Raw genomic sequence first — 14,463 nt, forward strand, 5'->3', positions numbered from 1 at the left:
AATAACATATAATTTATAACATCGAGTTTCACTCCTTGAACATCAATCAACATAATCAATTTATATTACACGCACATATATATATATATATATATATATCAACACATCAGTAGATAAGATTATTACTTGTCATACAATACGTACTGTCAAAGAAAAAAGTATGATTGTATTAATAATAATAATAATAACAAATAATAACAAATAATAATAATAAAACAAAGTTGATACTATGCTAAGAGGGAAAGAGACATGATGCTTGATATAAATAAGAAACGAGAGTGATACAAAAGAAATAACATTTCAAATAGACAAAAAAAAAAAAAAAGAATAATAAGAAAGATTTTTATTGATTCCAATATTGTTGTTGGGGATACTGTTGGTAAGAGAACATTTGTTGTTGACCAAAGTAATTCATTTGATGTTGTTGTTGCTGCTGTTGAGGTTGAGAAGAGGCAGCATTTCCACGAGTAGTATCATTCTTGGAGGGATCAACAGATTGAGTTTGACCTTGTTGAGATGATTGTTGACTTTGTTGAGATTGTTGTTGGCCTTGTAAATGATGACTCAAAAAGCCTTGTAATTGTTGACCACCAGCATTACCATAAGGAGACTTTTGATAATCATGTAATCCAAATTGTTGTTGTAAATCATCGTAGCCACCAACAGCACCAGTGTTTGAAGGTTGTTGATTGTAAAGTTGGGAGTGAAGAGCGTAAGGAGAAGCTGTAGCACCATTACCAGCACCATAGGATGATTGAGTGGAAGGTTTATTGACAGAAGCTGCTTGTTGTTGATACATGTTAGGATACATATTCTTATTCATCATAGGTTGACCATACATAGATTGTTGATAAGCATTGTAATGGTTAGGCATGTAATAATAAGGATAGTAAGGCATTCCTGGGTACATTTGTTGACCGTGTAAACCTTGGTTTTGACCAGGAACAGATTGACCTTGAGGAGTACCAATAGATGCTGATGTATCTTGACCAAACTTGTCACGAGATGGATATGAGGTTGCGTTCGTAGTAGCAGGAGAATTACTGAAAGCAGAAGGATCATAATATCCCTATAAAAAAATAATAATAAAAATAAAGGAGTTGAATATATGACAATATAATTAGATGTTGATTATTACCATAGCAGCAGCACGTTGAGCTTCAGTTCCATAAACACCATAATCAGGCAAATTACCCATAGGACTCATTCCGAAACCTGACATACCAGTAGGATGTTGATTGGGAAGGTAAGAACTATAAGCAGATGTGAGATGATCCATACCGAATGGTTGTTGTTGTTGAGGTTGTTGAGGTTGTTGAGGTTGTTGAGGTTGTTGTTGTTGAGGTTGTTGAGGAATTTGTTGTTGAGCAGGTTGTTGTTGTTGTTGAGGAATTTGTTGTTGAGCAGGTTGTTGAGTTTGATTAGTTTGAGGTTGTTGTTGAGAATAAGTAGGTTCTTGTTTCAAGTAAGATGGTTGTTGATGAGTAGTTGAAGAGGTAGAGGGAGTAATAGTTTGTTCAATGGTTGGTTCAGCAGTAGGTTGAGGTTGAGTTTCCACTTTGGTATCAGTTAAGCTAAATTATATATATATATCATTAGTATGAGATTTAAAATTCATAATAAAAATTACCTTTCTTCCACAGTAGTAGATGTAGTAGTAATCGTTTCTTTTACAGTATCTTCATCCAAATTCAAAGATCCAAATTTCACATCAACAGAGGATACAGTCACTTCATTGTTTGGCATAACGACAGGGGATTCTTGCTTCAATCGACGGATAGTTTTCTTAGACTCATCTTCTTCAATAGATTCGGATACAACAGCTTCTGGCTCAGTGGGACCAGCACCCCAAGCATTAGATGGCGTTTCTACAGGAGCATTCCATTCATCTCGAATAGGTTCTTCATTTGTATTCCAAGCGTTTTCAGTTGTATTTGATTCTTCAGTTGTAGTCCATTCAGTATCTTGTTTTTGCACAGATTCAGGTTTGGGTTGAGATCTATTCAATTATTATTATTATTTTGATCAGTATTATATAGATATAAAATGGAATAACATAATATAAATATATATATGACTTACTTTAATAAACTTGCCCAAGACTTTGGTTTATCTGAATCGTCCAGTAAAGCAGATGATGTAGTAGTTTCTGTAATTTCTTTTTCTTCATTTGACCAGGATGGTTGTTCCCAAGAATCATTCGTTGAATTGACAGTAGTAGTTGTTGTTGTATTCCATTCTGAGGAAGGTTCATTTACAGGTTTTGTTGATGCAATAGATGCCCATGATCCACCAGTTGTCTCAGATGTAGAAGGTTTTTGTCCTGAATTGTATCCCCAAGAAGAAGAAGAAGTAGTAGTTGTTTTGGTAGTAGCAGTGGTGGTTTTTCTTGGGAAAGTGTTAGTACTAGGTGCACGAGGTGCTATAAAAAGAAAAAAAAATCAATTATCAAAATAAACAAATCTGTCAAAATTTTTTAAAAAAAAAAAAAAGAACGCGTTTTACCTTTTGCTGATTTGTGTCGTTCAATAAAGGTCTTTGGAGCTTGTGGACGTTCTGGTTTTTGGTATGACATAGTTTGTGCAGGAGAAGGTACAGTTGCGGCTGCTGCTGCCTTTGCTTTTTGTTGAGCTTCTTTCTTTGATTTTTTGGTCTTCACTTCTCCCCATTGAGTTGCATGGCCTTGAAAAATAAAAATAAATAAATAAAAAAAAAAAAATTAGATTTAAAAAAAAAAATAATCTATATTTTTTTTCTTTTAATTATTATTACCTTCACTAATACGATCTACCGCTACTTCCAATACCCCATCTGCTTCGTCAAGTGCAAATAAAAGATCTTCGTCTGACCAATCTGCAAATAATTCTTTGAGTGTATTCAACTTGGAAGAATATTTAGATTTCAGTTTTTTCAAGTCATTCTGTTCTGAAGAGCTTTGTGTTCGTGTTGCGTATGATGTCATCTTTTTATATTTGTGATTCTATCAATAATAATAATAAAAAGAGGAAAGAAGAATATAGGATGAGTATCATCTTTTTATTATTACTATTTATTCTTTTTAATCAAATATATTCTACCTTTTATGCTTTTTTCGTTATTTCGTATTCCCAACAAACTACTGAATGCTTGTATAGCTTGTATATAGGTTTTAAAAAAGGAAGTTGGAGTAGCTTGTAAAAGTAAAGAAAGAAAGAAAAAAAAAAAGTACAAAAAGGAAAAAACAAGAAAACAAAAAATTTGCTTTTGGCTACGTAAACAGAGTAGTGTGGTGTGAATGGAAAACTTTTCTTACCCCGATCCCTAACAAAAAAACTACAAAACATAGCAAATCGATTGCTTTCATTTTTTTTTCTAAGTCACACCACTTTTTTTGTTCTTTCCTTTTTTTTTCTATTCTCTTTTTTTTTCTCTATCTAGTTTTCAATGTCCTATTTTTCTTTAATAACCAGATCTTTTACTGAAGTCTCTATTACTGACCACGGTATTGATACCATTCACTTTCTTGAGGCTACTGATGGTCTCATAAATATGTTTGGTATATAAATTCTTATTCATTATTTGAATTTTATCTCTCTCTTTTTTTTTTCTTACTCTTCTCCTTCTCTCTTATCTATTCTTTCAAGATCTCTTTGGTTCTCCTGCCTTTGCAGTGGTTCAAAACGACTTGAAAGGAAATGTCCAGGTATGTATATTATTATATATTTCTTTAAACATCTCATTATTTAATCATATACTAATATTTTTATTTTATTTCATTGTAGAAAATTCGACAACGTTACCATAGTAATGTCACTATAAATCGAACCTTACAAAACTTATTAATAGAAGAAGATAAGGAACCAGGTAAACCATTGGCTACTGAAGCTCTATTATGGCTTACTCGGTAAGTATTGCAAAAAGAAAATGAATTTTATTCTGTTACTGAACTTTTTTTTTTTATTATTAGTGGACTTCATTTTACATCATACGCTTTGGATCATAGTTTACATCATCCAGATAACGAATTAGATATATCTTTCAAAATTTCGTATGATCTCACTCTTAGTCCATATCATTCATTTTTTGTAAGACCTATGTTTCAGGTATGATTAGATAGAGAGGGAGGGAGTGATGATATATTTAATATATTTTTTTTTATTTTTATTTTATAGTTGGCGGTGAAATCAATGCCTTGGCGACAAGACTTTTATCAAAAGATTGGCATGATAGATGAAAAGAATCTCAATGATATGAAAGAATGGATCAATGCTTTGAAAAAAATTATTAATATTATTCAAGAAGTATTTACTTTACATCCCGAATATACCAAACGATTAGTATAATCAATTAGTTTTACCTTATTTAAATAATAATAAAAATAAAATGTATACTTTTTTTTTAATTTGATTGTTACACAAAGATGGATGTTGTTATCAAATATGATTTTGATCATGGAATGAGTAATTCTCTGTTGAAGTGTTTTTTTTAAAAAAAAAAAATTGTATTAAATGGAATAACATTTTTAAATTTTGATCAACCATCACGAGACTACACGTGGTTTCTTTTTTAATTTTTTTTTTTTTTTACTGCTCTATTGCTTTGTATTTTGAGTTATCATCTCAGTAATGAATGAAAATGCCATTTGATTGGATGAAAAGATCACAACTACCTCATAATAATCCTTTATGACTAAGGAAAATGATCATCTTCTGTTATGTGGAACAATATTTTTTTTTCCATGTTTCCAAATCTGTACCCTTCTTTCCATAAACGTTATTATTTTATACTCCGGTATCACCTCGAAGAATATCAAAAAAAAAAAAAAAGGTGCTATCACCAATATTTTTGTCACCTCTTCTTCCCGTCTTTCTCTCTTTCTGATAATATCATGTATTTACAAAAGTGCCTTTTCACTCTTTTGATATTTTCAGTTTGTTCCATTCAAGCATTTATTCCTTTGGGTTGTCGTTTGCATAAGTAAATCTTAAACTTCTCCCCGGAAAAAAAAATAACTAACTTTTTTATTTCTTATCTTTTTATAATCAGAAATACTTTAACAGTTACCAATTCAATTCCTAAAGTAGATCCTCGTTATGGTCCATACTATTTTGATCAAGTCATTAATCATGAAACAAACTCGACCACTACCTTCAAGCAACGATATTGGGTCAATAGCGACTGGTACAAATCTGGTGGTCCTGTTGTTTGTAAGTATTGAATATTTATTATTATGATATCATATACTTAATTTTTTTTTCTTCTTATCAAGTGTATAATGCTGGAGAAACGGCAGCGGATGAAAGATCTCATTATGTGACCAATTCTTCTATGGCTTTATTGGCTCGTGAATTGAATGGTATTGTCATTGTATTGGAACATAGAAGTTATGGTGAATCACAACCTGGACCTGTAGGTTTTAATACATCATCCATATTGTCATTATAATATTGATTATTCCCTTTATAGGATTATTCGACAAAATACTTGAAATCATTAACAACATTTAATGCATTGGAAGATATGGCATCAATCATCAGAAATCTCAAGGTTAATAAATAAAAATAAAAAATGAAGAGATCTAGTATTTTTTTTTAATCGTATATATATTTATTATTTTATTTTAGATTCCTAATCTGGATAAACCTATTCCTCCTGCACCTGAAACGAAATGGATTGTTTATGGTGGAAGCTATTCGTAAGTTACATTATATATTTGTCCAAAACTTTATTCTTAATTTTATTTTTTTATTTTGATTCATTGTAGAGGAAATTTAGCAGCCTGGATGCGATTCAAGTACCCTGATATAGTCTTTGCTGCTGTTCCTTCCTCTGCTCCAGTTCAAATGCGTTATAACTTTTATCAGTACTTTCAACCAATTCAAAAATATGCTCCCAGTCACTGTGTTCGTTCCATCGAAACTGTCATTACTTATGTAGATCATATTTTATTTAGTCCATTCCCCAAACCCAAGGATAAACTCAAGGAACAATTCGGTGTAAAAGGATTACAGCATGATGATGATTTTGCTGAGTGTAAGTACCTCATAGTATAATGAAACCTGCTTACTTTCAATCTTAACACCTTTTTTTTTTTTGTTTTATTAGTGTTGACCTATCCTTTGGGTCTCTGGCAAGCAATGACTCCTGATGAAAATCCATTTAATGACTTTTGTTCTATCTTTGACAATACAACCAGTATCCATGACACTGTAGAAGCCTTTGCCAAATATATCAGCAAAACAGTCCAAGGCGCTTGTGGCGATCAACCTGTCAACGAATGCTTAGATACCCATGATCCAAAATCAAAACAATACACTGATATGAAATCCGAATCTCGTGCATGGATGTATCAAGTTTGTACTGAGGTAAATATATTACATTGAATGACAATATTTATTGCTTGAATGTAATTTTTTTTTTTTTTTACACACAGTATGCGTATTGGCAAACGGCAACTCCTTTCTGGAAATCATCCATTGTATCACGTAAATTGACAACTGATTGGTATCAACGACAATGTCCTCTTTACTATGGCGAACATGAAGTGCCATTCCGACCAAGATGGAGGTATATCAATAACGAATATCAAGGTTGGCATATCAAGCTCTCTCGAACTTTCTGGATTGATGGTGAATGGGATCCTTGGAGAACTCTAAGTGTACAAAGCGATGATGCACCTAATCGAAAAGGTTGGAATGAAGATGCTGTTTTTGTGGTCTTACCAAAATCTGTTCATCACTGGGTAAAAGAAAAGAAAAAAATATCTGTAATAGCGATATAGAGAAACGCTCATTGATTACTATTATTATTATTATTATTATTATTATTATTTAAATAGGACTTTTTTGTATCTGATAATGTTGATCAATCTATCAAAGATGTACAAGAACAGTTGATCAAAAAAATGTCTCAGTGGATTCAACAAGAAAACAACAAGAAATCTACTCATTCCGAATTTCACTATCAACATGCCGACAACGATCAAGTCAATACAGTGTATTAGTTAACTAGTTTTAGTGTTATCCAATTGTTACAATAAAGTGTATTCCTTTTTTTTTTCTTTTTTTTCTTTTTCTTTTTCTTTTTCTTTTTCTTTTTCTTTTTCTTTTTTTTTTTTTTTTTTTTACCATTAAACATACATAAATCGTTTAAGCATTCACTTGTTCATAAAATCAGACAATCATCCATCATACCATCATCACCGACCCCATCCATCATACAATCCAGCATCGAATCCATCTTCACACGTTTTTTTTTCCCATCATCACATGTTATCCCCCTGTCATCATACAGTCATTAGCAACAATATCCTTCCAGCATATGTCGATCAAAATGGTGAAGATTTCTTTTTATTGAATCAAAATAATAAAATAAAGAAATAATAAAGAAAGAAAATGTGAAGTAATCTTTCTATTTGAGGGGAACGAAACGAGAAGAGTGAGTGGCACCAATACCGGGACGACCGTGACGAACAGGCTTATAGGTGATGCTAAGAAAAAAAAATAAAAAAAATAAAAGTGAGTTTATATTTCCCATTCAATATTATAATAAACTACTTACGAGAATTCACCGAGGTAGTGACCAACCATTTCAGGACGGATTTCAACTTGGTTGAAAGTCTTACCGTTGTAAACACCAACAATGGAACCAATCATTTCAGGGACAATGATCATGTTACGCAAGTGAGTCTTGACAGTGGCAGGCTTTTCACCAGAGGGGGCTTCAGTCTTAGCCTTACGAAGCTTCTTGATAAGACCCATGGGCTTGCGCTTCAAACCACGTTGGAATCGTCTGCGAGCACGGCAGTGGACCAAGTCCATGAATTGTTCAGAAGATAAATCCAACAATTGATCGAGATCGACACCGCGATAACTGAACTTGCGGAAAGTTCTCTTTCTTTGAGTGGTTTGGTCAGCCTATAATTGATATGATGATATACAAAAAAAAAAAAAAAAATACATGAGTATACATAGATACGGATGAATAATGTTGTCATTGTATGGTTGATCCATCCATCCATCCATCCATCCATCCATCCATCCATCCATTCGATTATCTCTATTTTAATGGTCCTTCCTATCGCTTTGTTGTTTATCTTTGTATTTATATTTCTTTTATATATATATATATATCCCTTACCATATTGCAAAGGGTTGAGAAAAAAAAAAGGAAGGAGGAATGGCTTAACGGTTCACAACCTGTTTTGTGTGTTTTTCGTGTCGGCAGATTGAAACACCGCTTCAACAAAAAAAAAAATCTTGCTTCTATTTCCTTTTTTTTTAATCTTTTTTCTTTTTTTTTTCTTTAATTTAATATTATCATGAAACGATCATCAGGTGGAATCGGTAGATCTGAAAAACAGAAACGTACAAAATCCTATCATTGCTCCAAAGTAAGCTTCTACTTTAAAAAACAAGAAAAAAAAAACAAAAGAGAGAGAAAGGCTTATGTTGAAAAGAGTGATATTGATATGTCTTTATTTGTCGTTTTTTTTTTTTTTCTGGAATAGAATCGTTATGGAGGTAGCAGTCCTTTCAGTATTCAACAAGGCATGGCCGGTATACTTGTCATGTGTACTCGAACAAAAGAAGCAAGAGCAGCCAAGGAAGCTATCGATCTCTTCAATCAGGTAATTTTATTTTCCTTTTTTTTTTTTGATTGTATGATTGACCACATTTATATATAACGGACATAGTATGCGGATCAATTCTATCCAGAAACAATTTCTCTATATCAACAAAAAGACGAAGAAAATGATAAAAATGAAGAAGAAGAAAAAGACGAAGGTGATTTAGAAGCTTCGATTGCAAAAGAACTAGAAGGACTCAAAGATACCAAAAACAACAAGGAACGGTTCACTAATATTTCCACTGGAACGGATTGTAGTAAGTGATAAACATAACGAAACAATGAAAAGGGGATGATCTAATTTTATTTTATTTTTTTTTTAGTGTTGTTTATCAAGACGTGTCCTGAAATTGAACCTGCTCAATTTGTTCATGATATATTGACTGACATGGCAGAGAAACAAATCAAGAAAACAAGATGTATTTCAAGAATTTTACCAGTACAACGAACATGTTCAGCCAATATTCCTGAAATGGAACGTGTTTCTAAACTAGTGATTCATCCTCAATTCAATACAAAGGACGATGATGGAAACATTGTTCCCAAAGTGGTAAGTAAAAAAATAAAGCTAAAGTGTTTGGATTTTAATCTTATTGTGCAAAAATTAGTTTAGTGTGGTGGCTCGCTTACGAAACTGTACAAAGTTGGATCGTTTGGATGTGGTCAAGGCATTTGCTACATCTATTGGACCTGATCACAAGGTGGATTTAGCTAATCCGGATTATGTGATCTTAGTAGATATTACAAGAGTAAGTTACTGAAAGGGAAAAAAAAAAAAAAGGAATCATATGATATAAGAGTTCATTTTTAATTTTATTTTATTCTATTTTTTATTTTTTTTTATTTTATTTTTTTTATTATAGACCATATGCATGATGTCAGTAGTCAAGGATTTTGGAAAATTACGAAAATATAACTTGGAAAGTCTTTTAGGATTAAATGATGTCAATGAAAAGAAGAAGAAGGATGTCGTGAAGTCTGAACCATTAAATAACAAGGATCTGGAAGAGGCATCAGTGAACGAAACTGAAAACAAGAATATCAATGAAGAACAAGCTTGATGCAAGAATAGAAATAGATTGTACATATCATAGATTTTTTAAGTTGTTGTTTTATATATATGATTCTATTCTTTTATATGAATATATTACGTTGAAACATGATATGATATATATATATCCTAGTGATGATAATGATAGATGTGTGAGTATATGTGCGTGTTAGACAAACAAATGCATACATATGACTTTTTTTTTTAACTCATATGATAAAATTGGAAGAAGGGGAATGATCATGATATCCGACAGGAACGGGAGGGGTGCCGAAAAGAAATGATCCAATTGCGGTATATTAAATCAAAAGTTCTCTTGTGTTTTCCGATTCATGGAGATACCCGCTTACAAGGTATAGTAGAAAAGCATAGAGATCCCTTATTATTAACTAAGCGAATCCATTTTTAAACGATAATCGTACATTAGATTTTTTTTTTTTTTATTTTGATCACACATTGTCCAGAAATCGGATCGGATAATCAATAACCGAGATCAAACATTGCCCTTGAATGTGAGTCAAAAAAAAAAAAAAAAAAAAAAAAGAGAAACCCACAGCCGTAAACGCGGGAAATCTTTCAAACCATGTAAAATAAAAAGAAATCAATTTTTTTTTTGCTTTCCAATTTTCTTTTCCCACTCTTTTTTTTTCACTCAACTCTTTTTATTATTATCATTATTATGAAACAAATAACTGAAGTTATTGTTAATGGTGCTGGACCTGTTGGACTCTTTTGTGCTTACATGTTATTGAAACAAGGTCATTCTGTCTATTTGCTAGATAAGAAGGCTGGTCCCACAGATCAAAGTCGAGCATTTGGTATCACTCCTCGTTCTATGGAAATCCTTCAACATCAAGGTATAGCTTATCGTATTTTACAACATGCATTATCTATTCGTGGTGCTAGACTTTTTATTAATGGAACTAATGTAAAAACAAAAGCAAAAGAGTGAAAGGAATTGACACTAAACACCTCTTTTTTTTTTTTTTGTTTTATTAATATAATAGATGGGTACTTTCTATTTGGATGAACTTGATACTGTATTTCCTCAATTGACTTCACTTCCTCAGTCCAAAGTGGAAGCAATTATTGTAGAAGAAATTGAAAAGATACAAGGCAAAATTCATTGGAACACAACCCTAATTGATTATGAACAACAAGAAGAAGGTGTAACAGCTCGTGTCAAGGATATTCTTACTGATGAGATCAAAGAGATTTCTGCAAAATATATTGTAGGTGCTGATGGTTGTCATTCTGCTGTACGAAAACAGGATTCTACTTGGACTTATGATGGACAAGCTATCAAGTCTCGATTTGCTTTAGCTGATCTGATTTTGGAAGGTCCTGATGTAGACCTGATTCGAAATCGTCAAATTTTATTTTATCATTCAAAAGGTAATCTATTTAAAAAAAAAAAAAAAAAAAAAAAAAAAAAAAAAGACGCTGATGTGTATATCTTTGAACATTAGGCAGTTGTATCTTGATTCCAATGCGACATGATGGCGATGATGATAAGGCGACTTTACGTCTGGTGGCCAACTTGGGACCTTATGAAAATGATGATGGACCACGGGTGAATCATGGTATAAATACTAGGGAAGTATTGACAGAGGACAAGGTCAAGGAAATTCTGAAAGATCGAACTGAAGGATTAAGAGTGACCATGCATTCATCCATCTGGTTGACTTACTTTAATATCAATGAAAGAATAGCCAATGGATTTAGACGTAATCGTGCCTTTTTGATTGGTGGTAAGTATTACTACATTTTTATCTTTTTGTGAAGATATGAATTCATAGATACTCATTTCTCTTTTTTTTTTTTTTCTCTTAGATGCTGCACATTGTCACTCTCCTGCTGGTACATAAAAACAAGTTTAAAAAAAAATTATACTTTATCGATACTCATTGTTGTTTTATTTTATAGGTGGTCAAGGAATGAATATTGGACTTCAAGATGGTAAGTTCATAGAGACAAATTGATGATTTCCAATAGTATATCTTACTAACTAGTATTTATTTCCTTTTTTTTTTTTTTTTTTTTTTTTACAATGATGTAGCTGAAAATCTTGCATGGAAACTCTCTATGGTATTGAAGGGAGAAGCATCGGATCCTGAGAAAGTGTTAGATTCATATACAATAGAAGTAAGTCTATTAACAGTTTATGGCAATGTTTTTTATATATTGATTATACTTGTTTTCCTCATAGCGTGAACCAATGGTGAAAGCAGTGATGACTACGGCTGGATCATTAACGAGAATGGTATTTAGTCAGACATACTTCATGTGTAAGGAATGATGATAATGAAGGATAAAAAAAAAATGGATATTCACAACGTCATTTTTTTTTTTTACATGATGTAGCATTGTTAAGATATCTTATTATTTCCGCAGTATTCAACATTACATTCCTTCGAAGAAGTATTGTGACAAGACTTATGCAGGTAGAGACAGAAAAAAAAAATTTTATACGGGAAGGATATCTTATTATGTTTTATTAGGTTGACTTTAAACTTGGAGAATCACCTATTCTACTGTCTTCAAATACCAAGCAGCAACAAGTTCTTTTACCACCTGGATCTATGTTGAAGGATACTCGTGCACTATTGAGCAAGGATGTGACAACACAATTGGAACGACAAACAATCTATCAAATTCTGGAAAAATTCAATAGCAACAATCAACACACTCTACTTTGGATGATCACACGACAAACTTGGCAACGGGAACCCAAAGAGGAATTAACACAATCTTTTATTAAACGAATCACTGAATACAATAGTTGTCGGGGCTTGGTGGTACAGTCGATCACTCAGTATAGTAGTTATATTGATGAAAATCAAACAAAGAAGACTACGGATAAAGTTGATTTTTGGGTGGATACTCATGCGATAGCAGCAGAAGATTCTTTAAGTAACAAAATTGGATTCACAAAATATTTGAAAGCAAGCAAAGACGAGATTCCTCCAGCAGCGTTGGTGGTTATTCGACCTGATCGATATGTAGCTTACAGTGGATTAATTAGTACATTAGATGAATTAGAGCATGCTTTTACCTTTTTGAATCGTTATTGTTTATCCAAGAAACAGAAATAAAAAATATATTCCAAGCCCAGCGTTTTGCATTGGGGTTACACAACATTTTGAAACCAGGTGGCGTTCCTATGATTTAAAACAATGTATTTAGTAGTAACCATATTATTGTTGTTGATTTTTTTTGACACGATACTATACTATTAGATTTTTTTTTTTATTATTATTATTGTGTGCATTGTTCTTCTTGTTGTTGTTGTTGTTGTGTTGCTTCCTTTGATACGCCGCCTCACCTCTCACCATTGATGTTTCCATAAAAGTAAATAAAAAAAAATCATCCAAAAATAGCCTTTCCATTCACCAAAAAAAAAAAAAAAAAAAAAAAAAAACTTTTTTGTTTCTTTCTTTTCTTTTCTTTTTTTTTTTTTTTTTTTGCATGTCCTCTATTGAGTTGACTACTTCTTCAGAAATAAAAGAAATTACTACAATGTCAAGTATTGTACCTAGTGACCCTACTTCACAACCAGTAACGTCAAGTCCTATTACTACGGAAACTACTCAGCCAGTGACAACTACTCCTATTACCAGTGATCCAGTCACAACACCTATTATTACTACTACTACACCAACTACTCCAATAACCACTCCTCCTATTACAACAACAACTCCACCACCAATAACTTCAACAACTCCAACAATACCTACTACGTCTGATTCACCTATTATTCCAAGCCCTCATTCTTCTTCTTCTTCAAGTTCATATATACCTAGTTCTATTTGGACCTCTATTTCTATTCCTGTTACCACTGTGATCACTTCTGATGGAGTAGTTCATACAATGACATCTTATTCATACAATGTCACTCAAACGCAAATACCAATATCTAGCTCAACTCCTTCTTCTGTGAATGCAGGTGCTATTGCTGGTGGTGTGGTTGGTGGATTGGCAGGTTTGGCCATTGTGGGTGCAGGCATATTCTTCTTTTTAAGACGACGTACAAGGAAACGACAACATCATTTATCTTATTCAAGTACTCAAAACAACAATACTTTATTTGGTGCAAGCATGACTGGATTAGATCGTGGAGATGAATTCTACAGTGGTGCTATGAGTGCTGGTTATAGTGATAGCAGTAATCGATTATCATCCACATCCACTAAAGCAAGACCCTTTGTGGCACCTATGATTCCTCCTCATTCTGAAGATACTACTTATTATTCCTCTCCTCAACAACAACAACAACAACAAGAATATCAAGACTTTTATCCTTATCAATATGTTCCCAATCATCCAATGCCATATCCTCCATCTTCACCTTCTACTGTTGAACGTCATGTTCCTCATTTAGTGGAAAATGATGATGATCATTCAAAACAAGTCCCTCATTCAAAAGATGAATAAATCATTATTATTTATTTTAGTTATTTTTATCATCCCTGTATAGATCTCATGTTTTTTTTTTTTTTAATAAAATCTCTTCATATTATCTTTTGCCCTATTTTTAGAGTTTTCCTAGGTTTCTCAAAGAAGTGATTTTTGATTCACAGCTACGCGATTTCTTTTTTCCCTTTTTTTCTTTCTCCTTTTTTTTTTTTTATTTTTTTTTTTATTAAAAACGTGGTGGTAATAAAAAAAAAAAAAAAAAGGTGATTGAACTAAGTCTCTTTTATTTATTTATTAAGGGGATAAATATTAAGATCGTTTGAAGAAAAAGATGAACCAAATGGACAAGATACAAAGAAACATGATGTGATAGCTAGGAATCAATGTAT

The 14,463-nt window shown here is 32.3% G+C and overlaps 8 protein-coding genes across 8 annotated transcripts; 5 read left to right on the forward strand and 3 right to left on the reverse strand.

Annotated features, from left to right (window-relative positions):
- Positions 1 to 218: 218 nt before the first annotated feature.
- BX664DRAFT_377813 (uncharacterized protein) lies at positions 219 to 3,189 on the reverse strand. The gene is made up of 7 exons (XM_051548793.1): positions 3,078 to 3,189; positions 2,773 to 2,980; positions 2,506 to 2,682; positions 2,083 to 2,422; positions 1,631 to 1,999; positions 1,139 to 1,574; positions 219 to 1,069 (listed from the first exon to the last, which is right to left on the reverse strand). The coding sequence occupies exons 2-7, from the start codon at positions 2,960 to 2,962 to the stop codon at positions 344 to 346; spliced, it is 2,238 nt and encodes a 745-aa protein (XP_051402707.1). The 5' UTR covers positions 2,963 to 2,980; positions 3,078 to 3,189; the 3' UTR covers positions 219 to 343.
- A 192-nt stretch (positions 3,190 to 3,381) lies between these two features.
- On the forward strand, positions 3,382 to 4,386 carry BX664DRAFT_324087 (glycolipid transfer protein domain-containing protein). Its single transcript, XM_051543765.1, has 5 exons — positions 3,382 to 3,535; positions 3,624 to 3,682; positions 3,762 to 3,883; positions 3,947 to 4,082; positions 4,152 to 4,386. The coding sequence occupies exons 1-5, from the start codon at positions 3,424 to 3,426 to the stop codon at positions 4,320 to 4,322; spliced, it is 600 nt and encodes a 199-aa protein (XP_051402708.1). The 5' UTR covers positions 3,382 to 3,423; the 3' UTR covers positions 4,323 to 4,386.
- Positions 4,387 to 5,068: 682 nt separating this feature from the next.
- BX664DRAFT_259249 (peptidase S28) lies at positions 5,069 to 6,032 on the forward strand (the record flags this gene model as incomplete). Its single annotated transcript, XM_051540578.1, has 5 exons — positions 5,069 to 5,186; positions 5,249 to 5,388; positions 5,446 to 5,526; positions 5,604 to 5,674; positions 5,744 to 6,032. Coding segments are annotated over 5 exons (699 nt in total), but the record flags the coding sequence as incomplete, so codon positions are not given.
- A 1,269-nt stretch (positions 6,033 to 7,301) lies between these two features.
- On the reverse strand, positions 7,302 to 8,147 carry BX664DRAFT_274545 (ribosomal protein S15e). The gene is made up of 3 exons (XM_051541249.1): positions 8,119 to 8,147; positions 7,540 to 7,895; positions 7,302 to 7,468 (listed from the first exon to the last, which is right to left on the reverse strand). The coding sequence occupies exons 1-3, from the start codon at positions 8,119 to 8,121 to the stop codon at positions 7,390 to 7,392; spliced, it is 438 nt and encodes a 145-aa protein (XP_051402710.1). The 5' UTR covers positions 8,122 to 8,147; the 3' UTR covers positions 7,302 to 7,389.
- A 152-nt stretch (positions 8,148 to 8,299) lies between these two features.
- BX664DRAFT_258908 (uncharacterized protein) lies at positions 8,300 to 9,368 on the forward strand (the record flags this gene model as incomplete). Its single annotated transcript, XM_051540566.1, has 5 exons — positions 8,300 to 8,371; positions 8,489 to 8,608; positions 8,675 to 8,864; positions 8,931 to 9,157; positions 9,216 to 9,368. The coding sequence occupies 5 exons, from the start codon at positions 8,300 to 8,302 to the stop codon at positions 9,366 to 9,368; spliced, it is 762 nt and encodes a 253-aa protein (XP_051402711.1).
- On the reverse strand, positions 9,326 to 9,772 carry BX664DRAFT_60079 (uncharacterized protein). The gene has a single exon (XM_051549649.1). It carries the CDS (start codon positions 9,692 to 9,694, stop codon positions 9,431 to 9,433), a length of 264 nt encoding a protein of 87 aa, XP_051402712.1. The 5' UTR covers positions 9,695 to 9,772; the 3' UTR covers positions 9,326 to 9,430.
- A 543-nt stretch (positions 9,773 to 10,315) lies between these two features.
- Positions 10,316 to 12,844, forward strand: BX664DRAFT_324100 (FAD binding domain-containing protein). Its single transcript, XM_051543766.1, has 9 exons — positions 10,316 to 10,586; positions 10,666 to 11,053; positions 11,128 to 11,409; positions 11,492 to 11,518; positions 11,585 to 11,617; positions 11,718 to 11,803; positions 11,868 to 11,946; positions 12,023 to 12,102; positions 12,160 to 12,844. The coding sequence occupies exons 1-9, from the start codon at positions 10,338 to 10,340 to the stop codon at positions 12,751 to 12,753; spliced, it is 1,818 nt and encodes a 605-aa protein (XP_051402713.1). The 5' UTR covers positions 10,316 to 10,337; the 3' UTR covers positions 12,754 to 12,844.
- Positions 12,845 to 13,130: 286 nt separating this feature from the next.
- On the forward strand, positions 13,131 to 14,189 carry BX664DRAFT_324105 (uncharacterized protein). The gene has a single exon (XM_051543767.1). It carries the CDS (start codon positions 13,178 to 13,180, stop codon positions 14,090 to 14,092), a length of 915 nt encoding a protein of 304 aa, XP_051402714.1. The 5' UTR covers positions 13,131 to 13,177; the 3' UTR covers positions 14,093 to 14,189.
- The last annotated feature ends 274 nt before the right edge of the window (positions 14,190 to 14,463 follow it).

This window comes from Halteromyces radiatus (genome assembly GCF_025201355.1).
Source record: "Halteromyces radiatus strain CBS 162.75 chromosome Unknown BX664scaffold_2, whole genome shotgun sequence".
NCBI classification, from domain to species: domain Eukaryota; kingdom Fungi; phylum Mucoromycota; class Mucoromycetes; order Mucorales; family Cunninghamellaceae; genus Halteromyces; species Halteromyces radiatus.

What these genes read in the sequence shown, in the direction of transcription:
- BX664DRAFT_377813 (XM_051548793.1), bottom strand. Translation starts at nt 2,962, where the DNA reads ATGACATCATACGCAACACGAACACAAAGCTCTTCAGAACAGAATGAC. An exon ending in ACGACACAAATCAGCAAAAG is followed by an intron (nt 2,423 to 2,505) that starts GTAAAACGCGTT and finishes TTCTTTTTATAG; the next exon opens with CACCTCGTGCACCTAGTACT. An exon ending in CTCAACGTGCTGCTGCTATG is followed by an intron (nt 1,070 to 1,138) that starts GTAATAATCAAC and finishes ATTTTTTTATAG; the next exon opens with GGATATTATGATCCTTCTGC.
- BX664DRAFT_324087 (XM_051543765.1), top strand. Translation starts at nt 3,424, where the DNA reads ATGTCCTATTTTTCTTTAATAACCAGATCTTTTACTGAAGTCTCTATT. An exon ending in TGGTCTCATAAATATGTTTG is followed by an intron (nt 3,536 to 3,623) that starts GTATATAAATTC and finishes TATTCTTTCAAG; the next exon opens with ATCTCTTTGGTTCTCCTGCC. An exon ending in ACTTGAAAGGAAATGTCCAG is followed by an intron (nt 3,683 to 3,761) that starts GTATGTATATTA and finishes ATTTCATTGTAG; the next exon opens with AAAATTCGACAACGTTACCA.
- BX664DRAFT_274545 (XM_051541249.1), bottom strand. An exon ending in CACTACCTCGGTGAATTCTC is followed by an intron (nt 7,469 to 7,539) that starts GTAAGTAGTTTA and finishes TTTTTTTCTTAG; the next exon opens with CATCACCTATAAGCCTGTTC.
- BX664DRAFT_60079 (XM_051549649.1), bottom strand. Translation starts at nt 9,694, where the DNA reads ATGTACAATCTATTTCTATTCTTGCATCAAGCTTGTTCTTCATTGATA.
- BX664DRAFT_324100 (XM_051543766.1), top strand. Translation starts at nt 10,338, where the DNA reads ATGAAACAAATAACTGAAGTTATTGTTAATGGTGCTGGACCTGTTGGA. An exon ending in TTTATTTTATCATTCAAAAG is followed by an intron (nt 11,054 to 11,127) that starts GTAATCTATTTA and finishes TTTGAACATTAG; the next exon opens with GCAGTTGTATCTTGATTCCA. An exon ending in ACATTGTCACTCTCCTGCTG is followed by an intron (nt 11,519 to 11,584) that starts GTACATAAAAAC and finishes TTTATTTTATAG; the next exon opens with GTGGTCAAGGAATGAATATT.
- BX664DRAFT_324105 (XM_051543767.1), top strand. Translation starts at nt 13,178, where the DNA reads ATGTCAAGTATTGTACCTAGTGACCCTACTTCACAACCAGTAACGTCA.